The sequence below is a fragment of the Elgaria multicarinata genome, chromosome 2 (genome assembly GCF_023053635.1).
Source record: "Elgaria multicarinata webbii isolate HBS135686 ecotype San Diego chromosome 2, rElgMul1.1.pri, whole genome shotgun sequence".
Lineage (NCBI taxonomy): Eukaryota > Metazoa > Chordata > Lepidosauria > Squamata > Anguidae > Elgaria > Elgaria multicarinata.
The window spans coordinates 126,495,886-126,520,700 of NC_086172.1; the positions used below are offsets into that span (position 1 = coordinate 126,495,886).

Here is a 24,815-nt window from a genome sequence, read left to right on the forward strand (position 1 = left end):
TCAAAAATAAGAAATAAGAATGTGAAAAATATGTTATTATGGATTATACTCCTCTCCATAAATCACTGACTTTCCTGTGTAGATGTTATGTACTAGGTAGTCACATACTCACTCATTGGCCAATTTGTCTACTTAACATTTCCTTTCAAGGAGAGAGAGAGAGCACAACGTGACATTTCCAGTAACCTTTTGGAATTCATTTTTGGCTATTGTTCTCAGTGGAAGTGCATATCTTCTAGCCAGCAGGTGTTTTCATTAATTGGCTCTGGTAGTCTTGTGGGGTCTCAATTAATGCAAAAGAAGACTGAAACTCTGTGTAATGACATAGAGAGGGGAAGAAAACAGTTGACAGGTAGCTGAGTAAAGAACTAATCCTTTGCTCTCCTGGAAGCCTAGCTACATACATGCTGATCTGTTCAGCTCCGCAGTGAGTTCTGCCAGTTCTCATCCAAGCTGTTTTTTGACCCACTAGTTCCATATGCTGTTTCTAAAGAGTTCTACATTTCCCCTTCATCTTTGTATTAATGAGGTGTAGTCTACATCAATTTATTTCCAATTCCTCAAAATAGATACACACATACTCCCCTATTTTAAGAAAAAAAGAACATAAAAAATCTATCCTTATATTTTTTCAGGGAAATTATAACCCACTTAGCAAACAGCAATAGTTAATGTAGTGGCTAAGATGCTGAGTGATGAATTAGGAAATTACTCATTTGAATGTCACCTCCACAATGGATGCAGTGTTGCCCTTAGGCAAACCACTCTCTCTGAGCCTTAGTTCTCTATCTGCAATATGGAGATAATCAGTGGTGTAATAGAGGCAGGGCCACAGGGCCATCACTTTTTAGTAGAAGGGATGCTGGCAACATCTAGCATGCCCTTCAGGATTCCCTGTTCCCGAGCTTAACTGCAACCCTCACAGTATGGGGGGGGGGAATGAATTTGGGGACTGTCATGATGAATGCTTGCGCTTCAAAATGTACCATTACTGAAGATATTAGTCTACCTTACTGGTTTCGTTGTAGGATTACAACAATATAATGTATATGGAGTACTTTGAACTCTTGAAAGTGTATTATAAATGTGAAGTAATATTCTGGGTTCAGTACCTTGGATTGCTCCTTTAGAATTCTGGCTGAAACCCAGAAAGGATGCAGAGCCCCTCCGAAATCGGAGCCACCAGCCTCCACTGGGGTGACGCATCCCCCCAGCCCTCCAAGAGAGGGAGCGAGGGTTCGACATGTAGAGCAGGGGCAAAAGGTCGCCTAACTGGGCAATGGGCGGCTGCCCCTTATCCACTTCCTCAGCGGAGGGGACAGCCCTCTCAGCGTCGCAATTAGAAGCGAGTCGGTTTAGGCTGTCCCGTCGCCATGGCGATGGGGACGCTTTGCTGCGTTCTCGCAGGAGCGGGCAATCCCACGAGAAGCGGCGGTAGGAGGCGGGTGTCACGCGGGAGCCGCCTCCGCCAGCACAGGCTCCGGTTCCCACCCTCGAAAGGGAAAGCCAAGCACGTCCGCTCCTCCACCCTCCCTCCTTCCTTCCTTCCTTGCCTTGCCTTATTTCTGTTCCCATCTACTGGGTGGGAATCCATGTTCGTTTTCTGCCGAATCCTGCAGCAGCTTTTGCAAGCGTTCTCCATTTGAGGAAAAGGAGACGAAAATAAGTCGCAAGGGTGGTGTGCGAGATGCGCGTTACTACTTATTGCCTACGTGCCGACTTCATTTGTCACTTCAAATCTCTAAGTCTCTGTTCCGGCCCCTCTGCTAAAAGAGCTATTGCGAACGGACAATTCTGCCCATCACACGACCAGGGGGTTGAGCGGTGGCAGGCAGTGGAGGCTGGTGGCTCCGATTTCGGTGGGACTGTGAATCCATTCTGTGTTTCTGACAGAACCAGCCAGAACTCTCAAGGAGCTGTCGAAGGTGTTGAGCCTATTTTGGAGGTTACCTTAGAGTTCTAGCTACTTTGGAGTTCTAGCTGTTTCTGACTGAAAATTAGATCCACAGTCCCACCGAAATTAGAGCCACCAGCCTCCACTGGTGGTAGGTAAATCTTCAGGTTCTGCTCTTGGTGAACGGGCCGAATGACTCGTTCAGCAGGTGCAGGGAGCGCCCCATCACAGACAAAAGAGGGCTTGGTGGTGGCTCACACCAACCGAATAGCCTTACGCACAAGCCAAAAGGGACCAGCTTTTGTATTCCGGATTGCTATAGTAAAACCCCTTTCCATCTAAAGAAAGGGAGAGAAAAAGGAAAGCGGCAAGTGAAAACCTAATGGAAAACGAGATTATCAGAATAGAGAAGATGAACAAAATCAAGGGGTGTATCCAATGTTAGACCTACTTAGTGTAGACCCATATAAATAAATGGCACTTCGATTAGACTGACATTGATACAACCCAAAGATTCACATCGTTTTCTTTCAGAAGCACCTTTCCGTCCATCGCGCTCTTTTAGCAGGTGTCATTTGGGAGCACTCCTTCCCGAAGGCTGCAAACCCATCCATGGGATAAACAAACCCCACGAGGCCTCCTAGTTGCCAACCCAGAACCCAAAGCAGGCGCAGAGGCAGCCACGTCTGCGGCAACAGGTCTTGCAAACATGCCTATTTGGGGGAAAGGGTGGGGGAGCATGCCGAGGCCTCGGTCGTCCACTCTCAAAGCCGCCTCGCAGAAAGCGTGTCGTGGCGGAGTGAGAATCGCCTCGTTGCTCTCGGCTCCCCGTCGCTCCGATCCTTCGCTTGGGGGCGAACTTGAGAACACGCGCTACTCCTGCCCAGGCTGGGATGTCGCTCTTTGCTGCTGTCGCCGTCGCCTCCTCCTCCGCCGCTGTCCTTTGCCTTCGCCCGGTGGGTGGAGAACTAGGAATGGGGAATGCGGTCGAAGAGGCTGCCGCAAGGGCTGCCGGTCTATAGGCAGACGGGCGGACGGGCGGCCCGGGGCCCGGACGTAAGATGGCGGCGGCGTTGGCGGGGGGGAGGAGGAGAAGAAGGCGGAGGAGGGGGTGGCGGCTCCTGTGGCTGTCGCGAGGCTCGGGCTGTCGAGGCGGCGGGCAGTTGTGCCCGGGCTCGCAGGGCGGATAGAGCAGCGAGCGGGGCGCGGGGCTGGCAGGACCTGGGCTCGGGCCGGGCCGTCATGGGCTCCCAGGTGTTGCAGATCCTGCGCCAGGGCGTGTGGGCGGCTCTGAGCGGCGGCTGGTACCAGGACCCGCACCAGGGCGCCGGGGTCAACGCGTTGCACCTCTACCTGTGGCTCTTCCTGCTCGGCTTCCCCTTCACGCTCTACATGGTGAGTGAGGGGCCCGGCCTAACTCTCGCCCGCCAGGGGCGGAGGAAGGGAAGGCGCTTGGAGGGGACCAAGAGCCTCGGGGCTCCTGGCTCACGCCTCGTCTGTTTGGGAGCCTTCCTAGCCAAAGAGGGCTGTCGAGCTGCCTCCAGACGCCGGTTTTATTCGTGTGGTTTGTTGGAGGTGGAGGGCAATGCAGCCCCAAGGGGACCATTGGCAGCTCGTTCAGGTTAAGTGCTTGCATCTGGCCGCCCTGCGTAGATAAGAAAATGGGCAAACGGAGGCTGCTTCTTCTGCTACCAAAAAACGTAAACAGAGAAAGGAGCTCTGGAGCGGTGATGTCTGGCTCGCCGACTGTAATGGCTCTGTTACTTTTGGGAATAAACAAGGGCTGCTTGGCGGCTTTGGAGCAACTTCACACGTTAAGGGATTTTTTTTTTAATACAGAAAACGCTTTGTGTAGGAATCTGAATGTTCCATTTGCGTGTAAATCCTAATGGGCGGCAGTCTCACACGTGGGGTGTTTTGCGTACTCGGAATCCAGGATTGGCTGCGTCTTCCTAGCATGTGTACACTTGCTGAGCACGGAGCAGCAAAAGGCCTGTATATAAATAACATTGCACATCTCCACAAGGGTTATGGGCTATGTTCCATAAAAGTCCAGAAACAGTAAGGGCGGGGAGGGAATGTTACAGCTGATCTTACACAGTTGGATGTGCACCTCTGTGGTGGGGTGGAAGATGCCTTCTCATGCAGAGGATAGCACATCTGGAGATATGATAAATGCCCATCTGACAGCTGCTTTCGTCGTTGTCTGAGTTGATGGCTGTTGCTGTGCTTAACTTGTAACTATTGCCTTGTCTTCAGGGAATGGCAGACATCTCTGAGGTTATGAATACGTTTAAGCAAAGAGGCACCATTATAGGATGCTTTTCATATGCACTAATTTAGGTTGTGTTTGAACTCTATGGCTTGTTTCTGTAATAATCTAAAAAGCAAAGGAAGACTCACTTTTGACTTGGGCATTTTATCACCATGTGGGAGATCACAAAGCTAGCATACTATTTTGGTAAGCTACAGAACACCCCCCTAGTATGGTTTTAATGTGTATATATTTGTATAGTGTGAATTAATAAATGGGCTGGTTGGGATGGTGGTGAACTGAATTGGATTCTTCTTGGTGCTGGGTATTATTGCTGTTATACTAAGACTTTTCAGTTTATAGGCCAGCTGTGAGACACTTATCAAATACATGGATATGCAGTAAATTTGACAATATGTAGAAGATAAGACTCTGTGCCCTAGTTCTGGCCCAGCATTTCATGTTATACTTCCCCCTTAAGGCATTCTGTCCCCATGAAGTCTGTCCATAGCATGCAGGATGTTTCAGGAGTGGAACTGGGAAGTGAACATCTTTCAGTTATGTCTGACACATAGATATGCCATCTCTCCCCCCACCCAAGTCTTTATTGCCCCCACTATATGTGGGACTAATGTTTGGTGAGTGTGGTGTTGCTGTGGCAACCAGACATTGATCACATTTCATTCCTGGCAAATTCAAACAAACAGACAATACAAGGCAAAAGCTGACTTGTAAAAGATGTATGTGGTTCATCAAATGAGACTCCAGGGAGAACTCTGAATGAGTTTGCAACAACAGGAGTAAAGAGCTCAGTGCGAGTATCTACTTGTTTCATTAGACTGTTGCAGTTTGACAGGAAAATAGGCTCCTTGGGCTGTGGCTAAGGAAGGCTGTGAGGTCTCCAGCCTTTTTCTGATTTATAGGAACATTTGAAATTTTATAAGTGTCATCCCAAAATGGCTACGATGGTGGATGTGGCAATCACAAAACAGTAATTTCACAGGAAGACAAACTGGTGAGGCTAAAAGACAATTAACTTGTCCAAGTATCTTAAGATATAGCAGAGGTGTAGACTGAGCTTCCAAACACACTCCTTTGAGCCCACAAACATAAACACACTCATTTGAGCCCACAGTTCTTTCATTCAGAATCATCCCCCAGATTCTCTCCTCCCCTCTCACCCACATTCTCTGGCACAAGAGCCACTTACTCATTTCTATCAGCATCACCCCTAATATACACACATGCACTCTTTCACTCATTCACATACTTTCCCACTCCCTCTGCATTGGGTAACACTAGAAGCCTTTCTAAACCTTGCCAGGTCACTCCCCAAGCTACCCCCATTTTTGCCTTGGTCTGGTCAGCTGGAGCCTAGCAGCTCCAGCCTAGTCCCACTCTCTCTATTTCTTGCCCTCTCCTGGTTTCATCACTGTAATCCCCAAACTTCCCCCTTAGCAAGAAGTGGAAATGGTATCTGTCTGTCCCTTTTCCTTTTTCAAATGGGTGGGAGCACTTCAGGATGAAGCAGCAGCCTCCAGCCTAACCCTACCCCCCCCCCCGGTTTCTTTACTTACTAAGAATGTGTTAGGGTCCATGTAGGGCCTAGAGGCATTTAGGGGAATAAATATGGCAGACAGTTGGAGGCTAGAGCTTGACTTTGAAACACTTCTGGCTGTCCAATTTTTTAAAAAATTAAATGAAGCTGTGAAGTTTTTATCAGCAGGGCACTTTGTGGTGCATGGGGAGCTGCCCATGGGCACCAGAATATCAGTCCCTTCAGTATCTCTTGTTTTAGTGTTTTATCACTTCAAAAACAGACAATTTGCATGACTAAAACAAATATAATATTCGCGAGAAAACGGGAGACAGTGACATATCATGGCTTTCTATCTACAGCTGTAATGTGTAATAGATGAGCAATCATAGTTTGCTTATGACTAAACATTTCCTAGCAAAAGCTATAATGGCATTTCTAAAAGTTACCTTATCAGGCAAGAAATCATTCTGAAGGATTGCTTCTTCAAGTGATCTAGTGCTTTCTTTTTGGCTCTATGGTGTTACTAGCGGCTGATCACATGTCTAAACTGACATATTTGGAATTTGTTTGGGGTGGTCTATACAGAACTTGACACACTGTTTGGTTGTCATGTGTTTGCTTCACCTTGCAGTGATTTTTGTAATTGATTTGTGGTTATTGTGCATTCAATCCACATCTGGTAACTTTGTACTGGTATAGTAAATGTAGTATTGTTTTAAAGGCTGGACAAGTGGTACAAACATGCTGAAGTAATCATACAATTGATTTGCCAAACTTTGTACTCAAGCCTCTCAGTGAGCCAGTATAGTTGTGAAAGATTACTGGTATGGGATGACCAGCAAGGAGCCTTAGTGTGCTCCCCTTATTATCTCATAACTTTAATTCTGCTTTCCAGGGCTAATGGCTGCAGAGAGAATAATGAAGATTTTGAATGATGTTTTGAAATGTCTTATTAACAAACAAAGGTAATGAGTCCCACATGTGCAGTGTTTCCAGATCCCATAATTTTAATGTCATAATTTAAGGGATTATGAGCATTTCTCACCAGTAGAATTTTGATCTTTCCATCTAGTGAGAGGGTATCTGTCTGATGTCACTGGCTCATTGTCTAGTTCTTCATTCATGCAAACTTTCCTTGAGGTATGCAAAAGAGGTTGCCTGCCCTTACCCTAATTCGTTGTATTTATTGCAAAGAATGCTAGCCAAATAACAATGATCCTGCTCAGACAACATGCTAAGCCATGGTGGTTAAGCATTTTGAGCTAAACATTATGGCTTAGCATGTTGTGTGAAGCATTCCTAACCATGGTGGCTACATAACCACAGTTTAAACACACTCACTAACCGTTTGCTGTAAAAGGGTTAGCCATGGCTTAGCGTGTTGTCTGAACAGGCCCTATGTTTTTCAACTGGAGGTTTTCATGTGTAGAAAGTAGATTTAAGAGTCTATTTTGTCAGGATCAAAATATACCAGATGATGGAATTTAATTAACATTTTGGAACTGTTGCTAGAGCAATTATTGTTTTAGGGGCCTCTGCATTGAGATAAGTGTAAGTATAGTTCTTGTTAGTCTCTGGTGCCTACTAATAAGGAAAAAGCAGGCAAAATATAATTGGTGGAATGTTTTGTGTATGTGTGTGATTGTTACACAGCCTTTGACCAACAAGAAAGATAATTTACCTTAACAATGATTGTAAGCCGATTGGTCACAAGTTAAATTAGCTTGAGTCATAATTGTCTTTAGATTTTTCTCTTGCAGTCTAGACATATTCTAAATAGATAGAATCACTACTGTGGTCATCTCATTACTACTTCCAAAGTACTGTTTACTGTTGGCATTCTGGAGTTGTGCCATTATAGCAGTTGCACAATAAAGCAATATTTACAGCACATTGTTTGGGGAACCTGGAGATTTTTCGGATGTGGCTTGTGATTGTGTACAGGAGCAATTAGCTTCAAAATTACATGCTGAGTTTTACTTTTCTCCCCCCCCCTTTTTTTTTTAAAGAATACAAATTCTAGACATCAGGGGAAATAAAACTTCTTCCAGGTTTTCACCGTGACAACTGTTTAGAAATATTTAAAATATGTTCAGCGGTAGTAATATGTCACTGGGAGGCACGGTGTGGATTGCATATAGCCCAGGTTGTGCCTCATTTGCTTGGCTATAGGCCCTTTTCACTATGCCAGGCAACTTTAACCCTTCCTGCTTTCTGCAGAAAAGCCCTATTGTGTTGCTGATTGAAGTGCAGAACTGATGTGGCTATGTTGGCTGGTGTATCCCTCCCCACATTCAGGAGGAATCTTCACACATGTCCTCAGAAGTATTTCCCCATCCTGATGTTTCAACATTAAACCTAAGGTTATGCACCCTTAACAAACAAGTCTAGGATATGCACCTGGAGTTGTAGGAAAAACCTAACACTAGAAGGCATGCATTGGATTAACAGTAGTAGGAATAATTTTTAGAACTCCTCCTTGGTTAGGAAATATACTCGGTTGAGATCGTTATGGACTTCCATGAGTAGTGGTGTCTTCCTGAAGTGAAACTCTATCCCTATGTGGCTTGGGATGAAGCACAACAACTAGTCTTTCCCACCAAAAGGGCAACACCTGAGTAAGTCCACTAGTGTGTGTGACTTGTATAAATAACATGAAAAAAAACCTTTAAAACAGTTTCAAGGAGTACTTTAGGTTTTTATACTTGATTCAAATGACTTGTCTGTGTTGTAAATTTACTGGACTGTCATCTGTGGAGGATGTTGTAGTTGTATCCTGTGTTGCTGATCCTGTATTTTGCAGGAAGTTGGATTAGATTACCTCCAAGGTTCTTTCTAACTATATGATTCAATGGTGAGTTAAATCTTTCTTGGGCCTCATGGGTTTTCTGAAAATGTTGAATTGTAAATTTTTCCAGGAAAAAAATTCCTATGCACACTAGGCTGATTTGTATAGGGTAACTTGCATCGGAAACATTTCTGATGGTCTAGATTGTGATAGAATTTGATATGTTGTGTTTACTAAACATTTAAAGTACCCCATGTTAATTTTTGTCCCAATACACCATAACTATTAGACTTGGAATATTTGAGGTGGGGGGAATCAAATCACACTTAATGTGATTTTCTGAACCCAGCGCACAGCATGGCTTCTTGCCTACCCTACAACATGGCTTGCAGTAGGGGTTGTGGGGTGGGTGAAAAATCACCTTTGCTGCATGTTGGGTTTGGACGACACAGCAGCCACAATACAGTGCAGGTAATTAGGGAAATGTCAATTGTGCGACTGGTGCAGATGGGGGAAATAACCCATTCTGTGTTGTTAACCCAGCTGATTGTTTGAATATGGCCATTGTTACTAGTGAACTTATGAAATGGAAAACCCATATAACTGGTCACAGTAGCAATTTCTACCTTGGGAACATCTGAGAACCAGTGTAGTACCAGCAGCTATTGTATTATGCAGCTCTGCTTCAAAGAGAGGCAAATTTTCCTCTAGTCATAATGCCACACACCAAGATGTATTAGTATAGAAATTCTGAATTGATCTCTGACTTGGCTGTCTTAGTTGCTGTGTGTAGGCTGAGCCATTCTCTGCTTGTGCCCTCCTTTGCCTCCCCCGTTACTGCTGTTAGCAGTCCATGTGATGCAAAAGATGTTTGTCTGTATAGTGAGCCTGTTTTACTCTTAGTTTGCTATAGGCGTTTTATGTGCCTTTACATAAGTTCACAAAATGCTGCATTAGCATTGTGCATTTCTATAAGGCTAAAAAAGTCTTTGAAAGGACTATGTTTGGAAGTAGCAGACAAGCAAAAGTCTTTGTTAACAGAGTGGTGGAAGGAAATTGTGTCATGAAAGCCTGGATATAATATTTTCGGTGCAAGGATATACTTTTGCTGTGTTGACATAAGGTTTGTTTTGAATTTTGCAGCATACAGAAACATTCAAAGGCAGCTCAGACCTTGCGAGTTCTTATTGGACATGTTAGAACTATCCTTAACAGCCTGATAAACAAGATCAATGAGTAACAACGATTTTTAGAAAAGCTGGTGTCTCCCTTCCATACCCCAATTTGTCTAAAAATCATTGTCAATTTCACATCAGTTGTTGACCTCTTCCCAGGCTGCCCAGACATGACCAAGTAATATATATGCACTGAGAGAATTCAATTTGCTTTAAATTCTGATGCAGACAGGAAGGGAGTTGGCAAGGCATGAGAGGAAATCATTTTCTAAAGCTAGGGAAAATATAATGTGTAGGGAAATTAACAAAGAGGATTTCTTTCAATGCATGACATACTTTGTAGCTTTTAATGGCAAAGTAGCATAAGAAAGTAGGAGTCCTGCTAGATTAGATGGAGGCCAACATCTTTTGTCCAACAGTGGCCAGCCAGATGCCTCTGGCAAGTCCACAGGCAAGCATGACGGCAACAATCTGCCCTATTGCATGTTTCTAGCATCTGTCCTTCCAGTCTTGAGCATAGAATTTCTGTAACTTGTTAAAAAGCCATTGGCCGTCACTACAGCCCCTTTTGACCCTTAATGCCCTATATAACTTGGGACCCAAGTGTCTAAAGGACCTCCTTTCCCCAAATTATTATTATTATTATTATTATTATTATTATTATTATTATTATTATATTTCTTACCCGCCTCTCCATCCTGATCGAGGTGGGGAAGACGTATAAAATACATTGCTAGATCACTTCACATGTACATTGCATCTCATTTGCCATTTTGTGACCCAGTTCGGAGGGATCTTTCTGGAGTTCTTTGTATTCTACTTTGGACTTTACTATACTGATTAATAATAATAATAATAATAATAATAATAATAATAATAATAATATATTTCTTACCCGCCTCTCCACTTGGATCGAGGCGGGGAACAACAGTGAATATAAATCACATTAAAAACTGATTAAAAACATAGCATACATGATTAAAACATCCTTAAAACACTCTAAATTTGTGTCATGCACAAATGTGGCTTCTTCATAGTTCACCTCTGATTCCAAACTGTTTATGAATAAGAGCAAAGGACCCCATGCACTTGGGGGACCCTAGTGATTTCTTCCCTCTATTGTGAAAATTGCACACTTGTTCCTGCCCTCTGCCAATTCCTAATTTATAAAGAGAATTTGTTTCTCCCGTCTGTGAATGCTAAATTTTCTTAGCTTTTGTAAGTTCAAATAAATGTCTATTTTGGATACCCCCTATCTCCCTGCTTATTGATAACTCTCAGGGAATCCTAACATCTTGGTGAGACAGGACATCCTCATTATTTGTGAAGAATTGTATTTTTGGTGATTTTGTCATTAGCTTTCCTGGAACAGAAATGTCCTGTATACCTCCTGGATCCCCCCCTTTTCTTTTTCTTTTTCTTTTTTTTTAAAGTTGACTACCTTCCAATGTTCTGGCATGGAGGCTGATATAGGGTGACCATATGAAAAGGAGGACAGGGCTCCTGTATCTTTAATAGTTGTATAGAAAGGGGAATTTCAGCAGGTATCATTTGTGTATATGGAGAACCTCGTGAAATTTCCTCTTCATCACAATAGTTAAAGGTGCAGGAGCTATACTAGAGTGACCAGATTTAAAAGAGGGCAGGGCACCTGCAACTTTAACTTTTGTGATGAAGAGGAGATTTCACAAGGTTCCCCATATATACAAATGACCCCTGCTGAAATTCCCTTTTCAATGCAACTGTTAAAGATACAGGAGCCCTGTCCTCCTTTTCATATGGTCACCCTAGCTGATATTAAATATAAATTGCATTTTTGTTGTTAAATGATTAGATAAATTTCACACTTGGGTTCAAGGGCTCTCAGGTGAACGGTATCTAACCTTGTTGATTTGTAATTTGTCAAAAAAAAATTATCAACTTCTTGCTTTGTCATTTCTGTTTGACGTAGGAGAAGGTATGTCCTCACTACAAACATTGGTTGATAAGTGGGTATCACCATCATTTTCCACAGTGAAGGCCAGTGCAAAGAATTAATTTAGTGCTGCTCTAATCTTGTCCCATTTTAGCATTCTTTCATACATTTTGTTATCTAAAGGTCCTACCAACTTCCTGGCCGTATTCCTTCTCCTGATGTATTTATAAAGAAATGTTTATTGGTGGATCTTTTGTTCCTCAAATTCCATGCCTTAGCACCAGTATATACTTGTTTTACCAGAGTTTGTATTTTTTTATTTTCCTTGTTTGAGAAAGGCTTCTGCTTTTTAAAGGAAGCCTCCTTGATGTTTTTGGTATCCTTGAAATGGCTACTTAACCATGATTTCTGCCCTTTGTAATCTGTAGAATACATTTAATCTGGGTCTCTGTTATAGCAGTTTTAAATAATGTCCAAGCTTTCTGAAGGGATCTGACTCTCCCTTTCAACTACTAATCCCCTCAATTTTGAGATAATCTCTATTCTGAAATGAAATATTACTATACTGGACTTTCCAAATAATTTTGCATTCACACATGTTGAATTTGACCGCATTTTGGATCATTGTTCTTAAGTAGTTCACAGCAGATCCCTAGCCAGATCCTTGGTACTGTTGTGGGGGCAGGGGTCATCTCTTTTGTTAGGTCTATGGCCCACTCTTTTCAAAGACATAGTCAAGGGTGGGCAGATTTCAGGTTTGCAGGATCTACTTGATTTTTTTAAAGGACCCCTGGGATCCAACAACTGGAGCTGGTACAAAAGACATACACTTAGAATTAAAGAATTCTGAACCCAGGTATTTGTTTTGAGCACCAGACTGAATGGACCTCATAGTTCTTCTGGCCACACCAGGTTACAAGTTTTCGTTGTTTCGGTAGTATAATTTCAAGAGTTGTTTTGTTGCTGTTGTTAAATAAATGGGATTCAGAAATACTTGTGATCTCTTTCAGGTCAGCCAAACATCTGCCAGGAGATCCAGGTCTAGCTTTTTCACAACCCTGGTCTAAAAAATATGCAGAGCTACAAAAATATTTTAAAGTCCTGTGATTGAAAATTAATTTCTTAGACACTTGCCCTAAACTGGTTTGAATAAATATTTTCCTAGGTATTCTCTCAGTTGTTTGGTCATTGTGTGAACATGATGATGGACTAAATGAACCCTTAGGCTTATCCAGCATGGCTCTTCTTATAGTCTTATTTCAGTAACAGGGTACCTAGGCTCTTTTTGAGCCTTGATAATTTGGGTTCTGCACCTTCATTTTTTTAATGAACTTTCTGAGGTACTTTAGCTGTGTTAATTTGCATGACTGAAGGAGTTGCTACATTTATGTAGATTTATCTCTGGGGATGTTGAGGCAATTAGGGATTGCAGCATTGTTTTCATCACCATGGTGCTTCAGGGTTGGGAGCACACAAGCTTGGGCCAGTTTGACAAGGTGAAAATGCTTCAAGAAGAAATTACAAGGTGGCAGTCTTCCTAACCTAGAAAAAGAGTTATGATGCAGGAAATTTCCGAACATTAAATGATTAGTGTGATCAAGAAGCTAAATTATTAATTGTCAATTTCAAAATTAGTTTTCAATCCAAGGTATCCCCTGTGAATGACATAATGATGGCTGTCAGTGCAAAGTTCAATATAGAGGATGTATCTAGTAATAGTAGACTTGTCTGTGCAATCTTTTCCACCAAAGAACTGATTTCCACAGCATGTGTGAGAGCTTATAGGTAGCATATATAGAAGTACCTGTAAGGTTTGCTTACTGATGTTGTCAGGACCAAAATTCTACAGCTCAACAAAAAAAAAATCCTCTCTTGTCAATCATGCAATGTGCAAATAATGCAGATTGTGAACTTTATAAAACAAAAGTATTCTCATTCTCTTTTCTGTTTCTAAGAGATACAAGGGTGTTGTTGTCTGGAAAATATTAAAATTGTGTAAAAATCATATGTAGTTAGGCTGAATAAATTTCAGAGCCCAACTTTATTATGCAAAACAATTGACTTTTTTCTTGCAACATGGATAGGTTTCTCCTTGCAAAAACAATACAAAGGTAATCACAGAGACATATTGCAATCATTGCTGCATAATGCAATGCTATGTGTTTTCTGTTTGCTTATCACACTGAGCTTTCTAGGCTTCCTAGCATGTAAGGAAGAAGCAATATGGTAAAGTCAATATTGAATAAATCTTCGGAGCAGGGTTCCACAATTTTTGGTTGGCCTTGCTGGTCAAACAAAAATTGTAGGTTCCTTCCCCAGGGCCTTGCCTGCTGGCTTGGCCACCTCTCAGTGGAGGTGCTTAGAGCACCGTCACCAAGCTTAGCCAAGGAAGCCCTCCTTGAGGAAGAGGTGTATGGGGAGCATGCCAGCTTGGCTGTTGCTGGGCAATGGCTCTTGAAATGTGGCTGCTGAAAGTAACCAAGAAGCCCCCTGTCACCCTTGCCTGCTCCAGAACAGGAAAAGGGAGTGGGGCTTGCTGGGTTGGCCCTGTGTACTGCGTTTCTTGAATTCATTGGCTTTGCAGTTACTAAATAACACTGGAGGTGAGTGTGGGTAAGGAACATCACACAACAGCCAGATGATGTCCACCTCCTTTAAGAAGAAGAGCCATGCTGGGTCAGACTAAGTGTCCATCTAGTCCAGAGTTCGGTTCATACAGTGGCCGACCAGCTGTTGGTGGGAAACCCACAAGCATGATATCCTTTGCAGTTTCAAAGTTGTTTGTCATGCTTGCCAGAGAGCGGCACGACACTTGTGGTGACTAAAAAAATGTGGTGACTAGAAAAAAGACCAATTTAGAGCATTTTGCTCCTGCAGTTTTATTCTTCCTGATCTTTTTAACAAGTCCATGCTCATTAGTTTTCACTCACCCCCTCCCTGGAGTGTTTAAATGAGATTCAAAGCCTGTTTTCAATTCCTCATTAATGACAACTCTGGATAGCATTATGTATGATTACGATAGGTGCAAATGCAAGCCTTAACTATTGTTGAGGATGCAAGAGGGATTCATGCTGGGAAGAGGGGTTTGGGGTGGATGCAAAGTGCATGATCCATTGACCCAATTTCTTTCTAATCATAGATGAGGGATTGGAAGTGTTGTTTGTGCATTGGGCCTAAGACGTCTTGAATATCTGAAGGGCCTTTGACAGTTGAATATCCTGAATTAAACTCAGTGGTGGTGGTGGGGAGGCTACATGTAATTACCCGTGTGCAAATTTGAAGGCCAGTTGTCAAAATCAGATCGCTTCATTTGCGTTTGGTAAAGAATATATTCACCTGAATAGCAATGTTTAATAATAGCTCTGAACTTTCTATAGGGTTTGAAACATGTATGTGATACTTTTATATGCTTCATACAGGCACTCAAAGGTTTTGAACCACTTTTTAAATGTATAAGAAATGACTGCCAGGTATGTGGAATTCTATCTGCCTTTGTTACTGGACTGAACTTGCAAAGATCTTGTAATGCTATCTTGTATTTGTCTGTTGCACTGCAGTAGATTTTGATAGTCCAGATGTGCAGCCTAGAATAGGTCTGCACTAAAACCTAATCCAGTTGCTTTGCTGAGCAAGATGAAGTGTTGCAATGTTTAATGTGGCTGGAAGCCAGTCCAGTGGCTGTTTAAGAAATTTACAAAATGCATGGGAGGTTTTAATAGCAGCATTATGGGAAGAGTAGAGATGTGGAGGCGGGAATAAACTAAAAAAAAAAAAGGGAGGGGGGAACTGGTCCGAGGACTTTCTATTTTTCCAATGGAAAAATGTATATTATAGGGAACACTGAGACACCCCAACCCTGCATCAATGTTTTGGATTATTAAAATGCTCTGTCAAAATGTGTAGATTGAAGGTTTGTTTTAAATAGGACTATCTACAGTGTTAGAGAACCGAATCATAATTCCTGTGTATGCTATATAGAGTTCAACACTCTCAATGTTGTTATAAAGTCTAATTTGATATCCAAATATGCTGCTAGTTCTTAATATTGTAATTGTATGAGACTGTTTCTGTCTGAATAATACACTTTTGTTTACTACGAAACACGTGGTTTATTTTTTCCCCTGCTTCTCAGATGGCAATAACTAAGATACATGCGTTTGAATAGCATAAAGTGCAGCAATTTCCAGTTCTCTCTCTCTAGTATTGGGTATACTCACCATTTTGCTTGTGCAAAACTAAGGCTTACACCCTACACCCACTCACCTGGGAGTAAGCCCTACTTAACTCTGGGGCTTACTTCTCAGTAGGCATGTATAGGATTGCATTGTAGGGCATTTATACTTTTGAGGCTACTGTCCTATACATGCTTTCCTTGGAGTAGCTCCACTAAACAGATTGTGTCTAACTTCTGAATAAGTATTTATAGGATTCTTTCATATAAGCCGATTTGGAAGACTTCCTACCCTGTGCAGCCCAGAAAAATATCTAAGTAGATAAAATTGCTCTGTAAATTCCATAAATATGCCAAATAGTACAATTGTATGTGCTACATTAAAAATGATGCATTTTATGTTAAAGCAGTGCAATATGTTTAGGTTTAATAAGGTTAGTATTGCATAAATATCAGTTTCCCTCAAAATTTCCACATTTTCCGGGGCTGAGGCTGGGGAAATAGTTAAAAGTGCTTTCCCATGGCTTCAAAAATTTTGGAAAATTTACATCTCTAGATTTACATCTCTAGGTTCAAGCATTATTTAAAAAATTAACTAGCTATTACTTAGAAGTAACTATGATGGGTGCAAGATCCAAATTTGGGTCCATAATTAAGCCTTCATTTTTGTTACCTTCTTCTTATTGCCAATATATTAGGATTTCCGTAGCGTGGTCTTGATTTCAGGAATTCTAATTCGTACACATTTACAAGTTAAGCTAGAGCAGTACTCTTGCAAAATATTATGGGTTTTAGAATGTGACTTAGTTTCGTTTATCATAATCATTGCTCTTTGGCAAATAACATAGCTTTATTTAAACCATTTAAATAAAAGTTTTTAAAAAACATGATGCTCTTCATCGTATTAGATATCAGGTACATGTGCAGAATAAAATGAAGTGTGTTATCCAATTAACCACTCCTGTGGATGGAATGGCTTCTGTCAGCAGAATGGGGAAGGAGTTATTCTCCCCCCGACACACACACACACATATGCACTTAAAAACTGCTCTGGAGGGCTTGGTATTTGGGGGGAATGTGGGGGCTTTAGTGGAGAGGAGAGTCTGCTGTTGTGTAAGTATAATATGAAGTTGGATTTTGCCCTAATAAACTATAAAACTACAAAAACAAAGACAAAACAGCTAAAATTTTGTTTGCAACTTGCTTAGTTAGTTCAGTTAAAATCTGTTATAATGCCCGCATAACTAAAAATGTGTTTCCCTTGGAACCTAAATGGTAGCAAGGTTGGCACCAGGCAAAAGTCTCTGGAGAGGTCATTCCATAACTACAATGCCATTGCTGAGATCTCTCTCTCTCTCTCTCTTGTAGATTATCGTGGTAGAGGTACTTGGACAAGGGTCTCAGCGGAGGATCTTTAGCTTCTTCCCACCCCCATTGCAACAATCTTACTGGGAAAGAAAGTGTGAATAGATGACTGTCAGGGCAAGCCCCCTTTCCCAGTACTCCTGGTTCTGCTGGGAAATGGGGCATACAAAGATGATTCCCCTTATGGCTCTGTGTTGCGGGGTGGGGGGAGAATGGGGACCAGGGCGCCTGTGGCAAGCTGCACATGGCCCAAACATCCCACACATTGCCCATCCCTGTCTCAAAGCATGGGCTGGTTGATAAGGGAGTATTTATTTATTTATTGCATTTCTATACCACCCAATAACTGAAGCTCTCTGGGCAGTTCACAAAAAGTAAAACCATCAAGTACAATTGAAGGTATAAAACAAACTGCTCTTTCAGTTTTTGGTCCCAGGCCATTTAGAGTTTTAAGAACTTTGTCATCTACTGGGAGGCTTTTGGGAATCCTCTATGCATAATCAATCTGAATCTTTATGTGGTTAATTCTCATGTGTAAAATGTCAGCCATTTATATGTAAGGAAGTCAAAAACTTTGAAGGAAAAAGGAGAATAAAACTGTAGTTGCTCTGAGACTAGAGTAGCGGTGGAGACTATCAATTAAATGCATTATATAAATTGCATCCATTGTATAATGCAGTCATTCCTCAAACACTCCTTTGAATAACCTTTTTATTATTGATTGACACTAAATAAACGGAGAGTGCAAATTCTATTTTTAACACTAATAATTCTAAAGTCCACTTATGTCTGATGTTTATTTTCTTGCCAAATGGTTTCTATTTTTTATAAGGCTTCTTAAAATATGCATTGCATTAACTTGCCAGATTCACCATCCTTCCAAAATGCTATGGGTTAGGGCCAAGCCAGGCCAGGGCCATGCTCAGCCATACCTCAAAGCAGTCCTCTGGGCTCTGCAATCAGTTGCCAGGGATAGGCATTGGGTGGAGGGGCCGATAGCAGGTACTTCCCTGCTGACCAAGCAAGGGTTTCTAGTATGAAAATTGCAGTGACCAACGTTGCACATCCTGTTCATTTGACTAAGCCTCAGACTGCAACCTGATGCACTTCAATTGATTTGGACTATAATTCATATCATCCCTTAGCTTTGCAAAAGCTGGCTGGGACTGATAGGAGTTGTAGGCCAAAACATCTGGAGGGCCCCATGTTGAGGAATGCTGCTGTAGGTTTCACAGTTCAAGTCCTGGAGACCTTGGCACTAGCACATCCTTTTTCCTCGATATAACTATGCTTGGGCACGGGTTTTGGGTGTCTGGGGTCTTTGAATCAGGAATGGTTGAATTGGATGAAGTTTAGAGTCAGTGGACCTGTGGTGAACTTGATAGAAAATCAAAACCTTAAGGATTCGTAGAGTATTGTTCTGAAACAAATAAGCAGTCACAGTAAAAAAAATACTTCTTTAAAGGTGAACATCCATCCCTTTAAAACAGGATAGTTACCCATGAGTGCCCTGGAAGCCTCATTAGTGCCCTGGGTGGGTACCTGGGTGCATAGCAAGAACACAGAAAAAGAAATGTCAGAATATATATTTTTAATAGTAACATCCAGGAATACTACTGGGGTGAATAGTGGGGTGCCTCAAGGCACACCACTAAAATTACTGTCATGGAATATCTCAGGGTGGAATAACAAGATGTGGGATGTGGGCTTTCTAGAGTTTCTGCCAAAATTTCAGCTGTTTGGTTTACAAGAGGCTTGGGCTCCAAAAATTGAAATACAGGGATTTAGGACATTTTCAGTTCCAGCAAGGAAGGACAAAAAGAAAGGAAGAAGTAGAGGTGGTCTTGTTCTGGGTGTGGCTTCTAGTTTAAACACAGAGGTTCAGAATATTTAATCTAACTCACCCTGTTTCCAAACTATTCATCTGAAAAACCAAAGGGGTTTTGGATTAACTTGCATGTATATGTGTATCCCACCCAGAGGCTCTAGAGATTATAGTTCAGATATATGGGATACTTTAGAGCTCCACCTGGAAACAATTAACCAGCAATTCCCTACATCCTTAATGGTTGTCATGGGAGATTCCAATGCTAGAATAGGTGACGAGGACACAATTGCCAGTGCAAGGCTTGGTTTGGACTTAGAGGATACTGCCTATCTCCCATTCAGGAAATTTATTTATTTATTTATTACATTTCTATGCCACCCAATAGCCGGAGCTCTCTGGGCGGTTCACAAAAATTAAAACCATTCAAAGTATAAAAAAACAGTATAAAACCATAATATAAAATACAATATAAAAGCTCAACCAGATAGAAACAGCAGCAATGCAAAATTACAAATTTAAAACCATGTTATTTAAAATTTATAGATTGTTAAAATGTTGGGAGAATAAAAAGGTCTTCACCTGGCATCTAAAAGCATATAATGTAGGTGCCAAGCGAACCTCCTTAGGGAGCTCATTCCACAGCCGGGGTGTCACAGCAGAGAAGGCCCTCCTCCTGGTAGCCACTTGCCTCACTTCCTTTGGCAGGGGCTCATGGAGAAGGACCCCTGAAGATGACCTTAGGGTCCGGGCAGGTACATATGGGAGGAGGCGTTCCTTCAGATAACCTGGCCCCAAGCCGTTTAGGGCTTTAAATGTTAATACCAGCACTTTGAATCGGGTCCTGACCTGGACTGGCAGCCAATGAAGCTGGAAAAGGACTGGCGTAATGTGGTCTCGTCGGCCAGTCCCAGTTAGTAAGCGTGCTGCCCTGTTTTGTACCAGTTGAAGTTTCCGGACCATTTTCAAAGGCAGCCCCACGTATAACGCATTGCAGTAATCCAAACGAGAGGTTATCAGAGCATGGATAACTGTAGCTAAGCTATCTCTGTCCAGATAGCTATCTCTGTACAGAAATCTATGAATAAAACAATGCGGCAGGTATCTGTATGTTCCAGTTAGCTTACAAATTTAGGTTGCTTTTTTGTAACGGCACTGGGCAGGACAAGTCAGCAGGGAATTTTACATTCTCCTCCCTCAAGGGTGGAAGTGTCATAGATTATGTCTTATGTAATTTTGAATGTGCCCCTTATGTAAAGAATTTCACAGTTGGAGTCCAACCGGCGAGTGACCACCAGCCGTGGTGTTTGGAGCTGGCTGATTTTCAAGTCACTTTGACAGGCTTGGGATGTGTGGCCCCTTATATGCATGAAGGGAAACAGAGATTGAGATGGTGTCTTGATAACCAGTCAAACGCAGAGGAGGCTCTCCTTAGTGAACAGATGATGAGCCTTAGAACTAGGTTGTTGGGAAAAGAGACTTATCATCCATTACCCATCTATTACAATCTTGTGCAATTCTCAAGTACTCTCTGTCTAAATAACTTGCCCTATAAGCCAAGCTGTCGATCTTCAAGATGGTTTGATATAGAATGTAGATTGGCAAGATGAGATCTTCACTCATTGGGTAGGCAAGTTAGCTGCAATGTCACTACTTCTGCAATGAAACAATGGACTGAGAAGCATTATAGGAAACTGCTGAAAAGCTAACAAGCTTCCTTCTATGCACAAATGTGGGCAGAAATTGAATGTGCTGCAGCCTGTAAAGACTCTAAGAAGTTTTGGGACTTAGTGTCTGACAAGCTAAAGGAAGCAAAAATATGCCCTAGATGCTCACATTCTGTCAAAGACTTGGGAGACCCACTTTAAACATGTATTTAACTTTGATTGTGACCCAGGCCTGATAATAAGAACTCTTACACCCATTTACTATCCTGACATTAAGGATACACCTATATGGCCCCCAGTAACAACCTCTGAAGTGAAGAGCTTAATATCTCGATTTCACAGGCAGAAAGCCCCTGGGGAAGATATGCTCACCTCAGAGATGTTTCTCAACAATTTAAATTGGTGGGCTCCTGTACTATCGAAACTCTTCACATATGTCAACTCCTCAGGTAAAATACCTATATGCTACACTGTAAACTGTATGAAATACCTAGGGGAAAATATTTAGAGAAGCTCTTAAGGGTGGTTCCTACATTCAGTGATACGGATAAGGTTAAATATCTACTGTCCAGTACAGACAGGTTTGTAATGTTTAACACAGCCAAATTTGCTGTGAAGGCTGCTCAGCTTAGACAAACTCATGTGGCCTGCCTTGAGTTGTAAGGTTTTAGCTGTATGCGCATGTATGTTTTAATATTTTAACAAGTAAGGTTTTAGTTGTATGTGTATGTATGCTTTAACATTTTATAACATTTTATCTATTCGTTTGTATATGAAATACTTTTATACTCTGTGTATAACTTTTGTGTATGTATTTGGCTAAAACGTATATTTGGTTGCCTTCCATAAATTGATTGATTGAATTGTGGCGTAGAGGGACATGGAGCATGCCTTTGTGCCTATTTTCCCAATTTTGGCATATAACGCTTTGAGGGAACACTGACTTGGACCATAGTGTATATGTACATTGTACATGCAAGGAAAGTGAACTTATGGTTGCTGAGAATTTACAGATTTTGGTGTCTCTAGGTACCAGCTGTCAGCTGGAGTTGAGTGAGTAAAAGTCAATTACGTCTTGTCAGAAAAACAATTTGAATCAGTAAAGCCTTTTAGCCCCTTATGTTAATTAAGCTGTTGAAAAGCAATGGTTTGGTCATAGCCTACATTTTCTGATCTATGTATAACAACTTGTTAGTCATTAAAAAGCAGTTGAATGAGAAACTTCCAGTGCACTTGCTTAAAGTCTTTTTTTTTTTTTACGTGTAAGCTAAGAGGTGACCCTGAAATCTCTGCTTTAGGTCCTAAAGCAGGGATAAGGAATTAATGGCCTTAAGGGAGGGATAGGCAACAGTGTCTTCACTTGACAGTGTTATTTACGTTAATGTTGTGCATGCATTTACCAGCATGACCTAGAAATCTGCTTTAAAAAGAAGTATCCAATATAAAATATGAGACACTGTGTGGAAACATGGGCGTAGATCTGTACTGTTCCTACATTGAGAAATACTATTTTAAAAAACAAAAACCACAAGAGACATTGTCATAGTTTGCCCCCATGATGTTGCAGAAAAGAGCCTCTGTTGCAGTGCAAAGTCAAGTGTGCCTTGATTTTGAATGAATGGACTTGGGTATGCTTAAATCAGTGTTAGAATGTAGTGGGGGGGGGGGAATTTCATATTCAAAATAGGACTTTCTTTGGGGCAACTCTCTGCATAGAGTGACATGGAAAAATCCATTACAGGATGCACTTACAGATTATCATATGTACAAATAATATCTAATCACAACTGATACTCCTTTTTCCATGAGTTCCATCAATTATTATTTTTTCTTTTTCTTGTCTCTTTTGAAAGGCCCTTCCTTCTTCCATGGTGATTGTAGCAATCTATTGCCCAGTGATAGCAGCTCTCTTCATTGTTCTGAAGATGGTAAACTACCGTCTGCACAGAGCACTTGATGAAGGCGAGATTGTGGAAAGAAATGCCAATGCGCGTATGGACAGAGGTGCAAAAACAGAACAAGATAACTCTTCTGCCAGGAGAAAGGACAGCAATGGGCCTAGGTAAGGAATCTTCTGTGTTTGCATTTCCAATCTGCAGGTAATATATAATTTATTCTTTGTTATGGCATAAATACATTAGTGGACAAAACTCAAAGCAAGGTTTTAGTTTACCTTATTGTATATAATTTGGAACATACATCAGGGTTATCCTACTTAATAAGAGATTTGAGCATACCAGGTGCATCATTTCCTGTACCTTGAGGGCAACCAGACTAGTGTATGGCGCAATGTGACCCCCTTCTGCCATTGTGCCATAAACTTCAATTGACATACTTCATGTGGCTCCATCCCTTTTGCCATTGGTTTCCCCCCTTGAGAGCTGAGTAAGAAAGCTGAACAAATGACAGAACTGCCTTCTGGCCCGAATGGAGCCTGATTGCAAGCCCAGTCACTTATATGACTAGGGTGACCACGGGGAAAGGAGGACAGGGCTCCTGTATCTTTAACAGTTGTATAGAAAAGGGAATTTCAGCAGGTATCATTTGTATGCATGCAGCACCTGGTGAAATTCCCTCTTCATCACAATAGCAGGAGCCCTGGTGTAGTATGGCTAGAGTGACCAGATACAAAAAGAGGGCAGGGCTCCTGCAGCTTTAACTGTTGTGATGAAGAGCTTCCCCCATTGTACCTCTATTCCTGCTCAGGCTACACTGTGCCTCCATACAAACAAAACGTGTCTATTGGGAGAAATTGATCCAAAAATGCATATGAATGTTTGTGTGGACTTATTACGAAAATGTTTAGCAAACTGATGCAGAAATGGGATGGAATGAAGTTATGCTTCAAAAAGTTCAAAAGTTTTATAAACTGAAAAGGATATCCTTAAATTTGTATTGATGGGAATGTAAAATTAATCTCCTGTTATGCTTTGTTGAATAGCTCTTTGAAGTTTTTAAAAGAAATGGTATGGACTGAAACTAGAATTAAGTTGTTAATTGCTCCATCCATTTGAACCATTCCAATCTGCCGTTTTACCTACGGAAATTTGGTAAACTGGGATCATAGTCCATCAGGTTCATTCACCCTCTAAAAAGAATTGCGATGTTCTATCTAGTCTTACATCTTAGCTTACATTTTTTGTGGGTATATCTTGGAAATAAGTAAGCAGCATTACCTAATCTTGTTTGGTTGTGGAAGGTATAAAGCAAAATCTCTGCAGCCATTTTGACTTTGCTTGCAGCAGTGCTGATTTTTCTATATATCCTCAATAGATGACCTGATTGTTATCAGTTGAAGCAAGACTGTTGTTGTTGTTGTTGTTGTTGTTGTTGTTATTATTATTATTATTATTATTATCCCGCCTTTTGCCCAATACTGGGCCTCTTATGTTTGCCTTTTGAATTAATTTGACACAGTTAACCAGGGTAATATCTAAAATGTCTTAGAACTCTTCATATTTTAGTGATCCTGGTGGAGGGATCGAGATGGCGGAGTTTGTTCGAGAAGCTACTCCACCAGTAGGCTGTAGTTCACGAAATTCCTTTGCTGGCCTAGAGTTAAATAACCAGGTAAGAATTAATCATGCAACCAGAGTTTCTCCTTATGCAGTGTTATAATGGTGACTATTTCCCCCCCAGTTAAAATAATTTCAAAAATTCAACAAATCATGATATCTTTTGGTTAATTGTTACTTCTATCTTCACTGTGTCAGAGCAATAAAGGTTCCTCATTTTGTTTGCCTTTTAAAGTATTCTTTATTGCTGGCTGGGTGAGTTGCTTCAACTTTGAAGATTTTTGCCTATTTCAAGATCATGTGTTTCTAGATCTTTCATTAAGGGTGCAATCTTATGCATGTTTAAACAGAAAAAGGTCCTACAACTCCCAGCATGGTATTTTCTGCCTAAACATACATTGAATTGCACTCTAAAGATGTTATTCTTTATTAACTTGAAGATATTCCTGCAATGAAATAAGCAATTTTGTTGCTGTTCTTAGTGATTGTTTGTTTTCATTCTGAGCTGTTTTGGCTCTTTGAAACACAAAATCCACTTTAAATTTAAAGAGGTAGATGAGCTTGTGGGAATGGAAAGATACTAACTCTGTTGGTTCTTTCTCAAAAAATCATTGTCTGAGGCTTAAATGTTTTGTAAGAGGTAGGGAAGGGGTGTAGGTGTGTATTCGTTTGAAAGGAATAATTATTGGGAGTTCTTTACTTTGCA

At 41.4% G+C, this 24,815-nt stretch overlaps 1 protein-coding gene across 2 annotated transcripts in view; it reads left to right on the forward strand.

Moving 5' to 3' along the window:
* The first annotated feature begins 3,114 nt into the window (after positions 1-3,114).
* Positions 3,115-24,815, forward strand: part of PCNX1 (pecanex 1) — a 104,746-nt gene continuing 83,045 nt past the window's right edge. For both annotated transcript variants that reach the window (XM_063117606.1, XM_063117607.1), the window contains exons 1-3: positions 3,115-3,289; positions 22,448-22,656; positions 24,059-24,164. In XM_063117606.1, the coding sequence (XP_062973676.1) occupies positions 3,137-3,289; positions 22,448-22,656; positions 24,059-24,164 (468 nt within the window). In that variant the 5' untranslated portion in view covers positions 3,115-3,136. The remainder of the gene's footprint in view (positions 3,290-22,447; positions 22,657-24,058; positions 24,165-24,815) is intronic.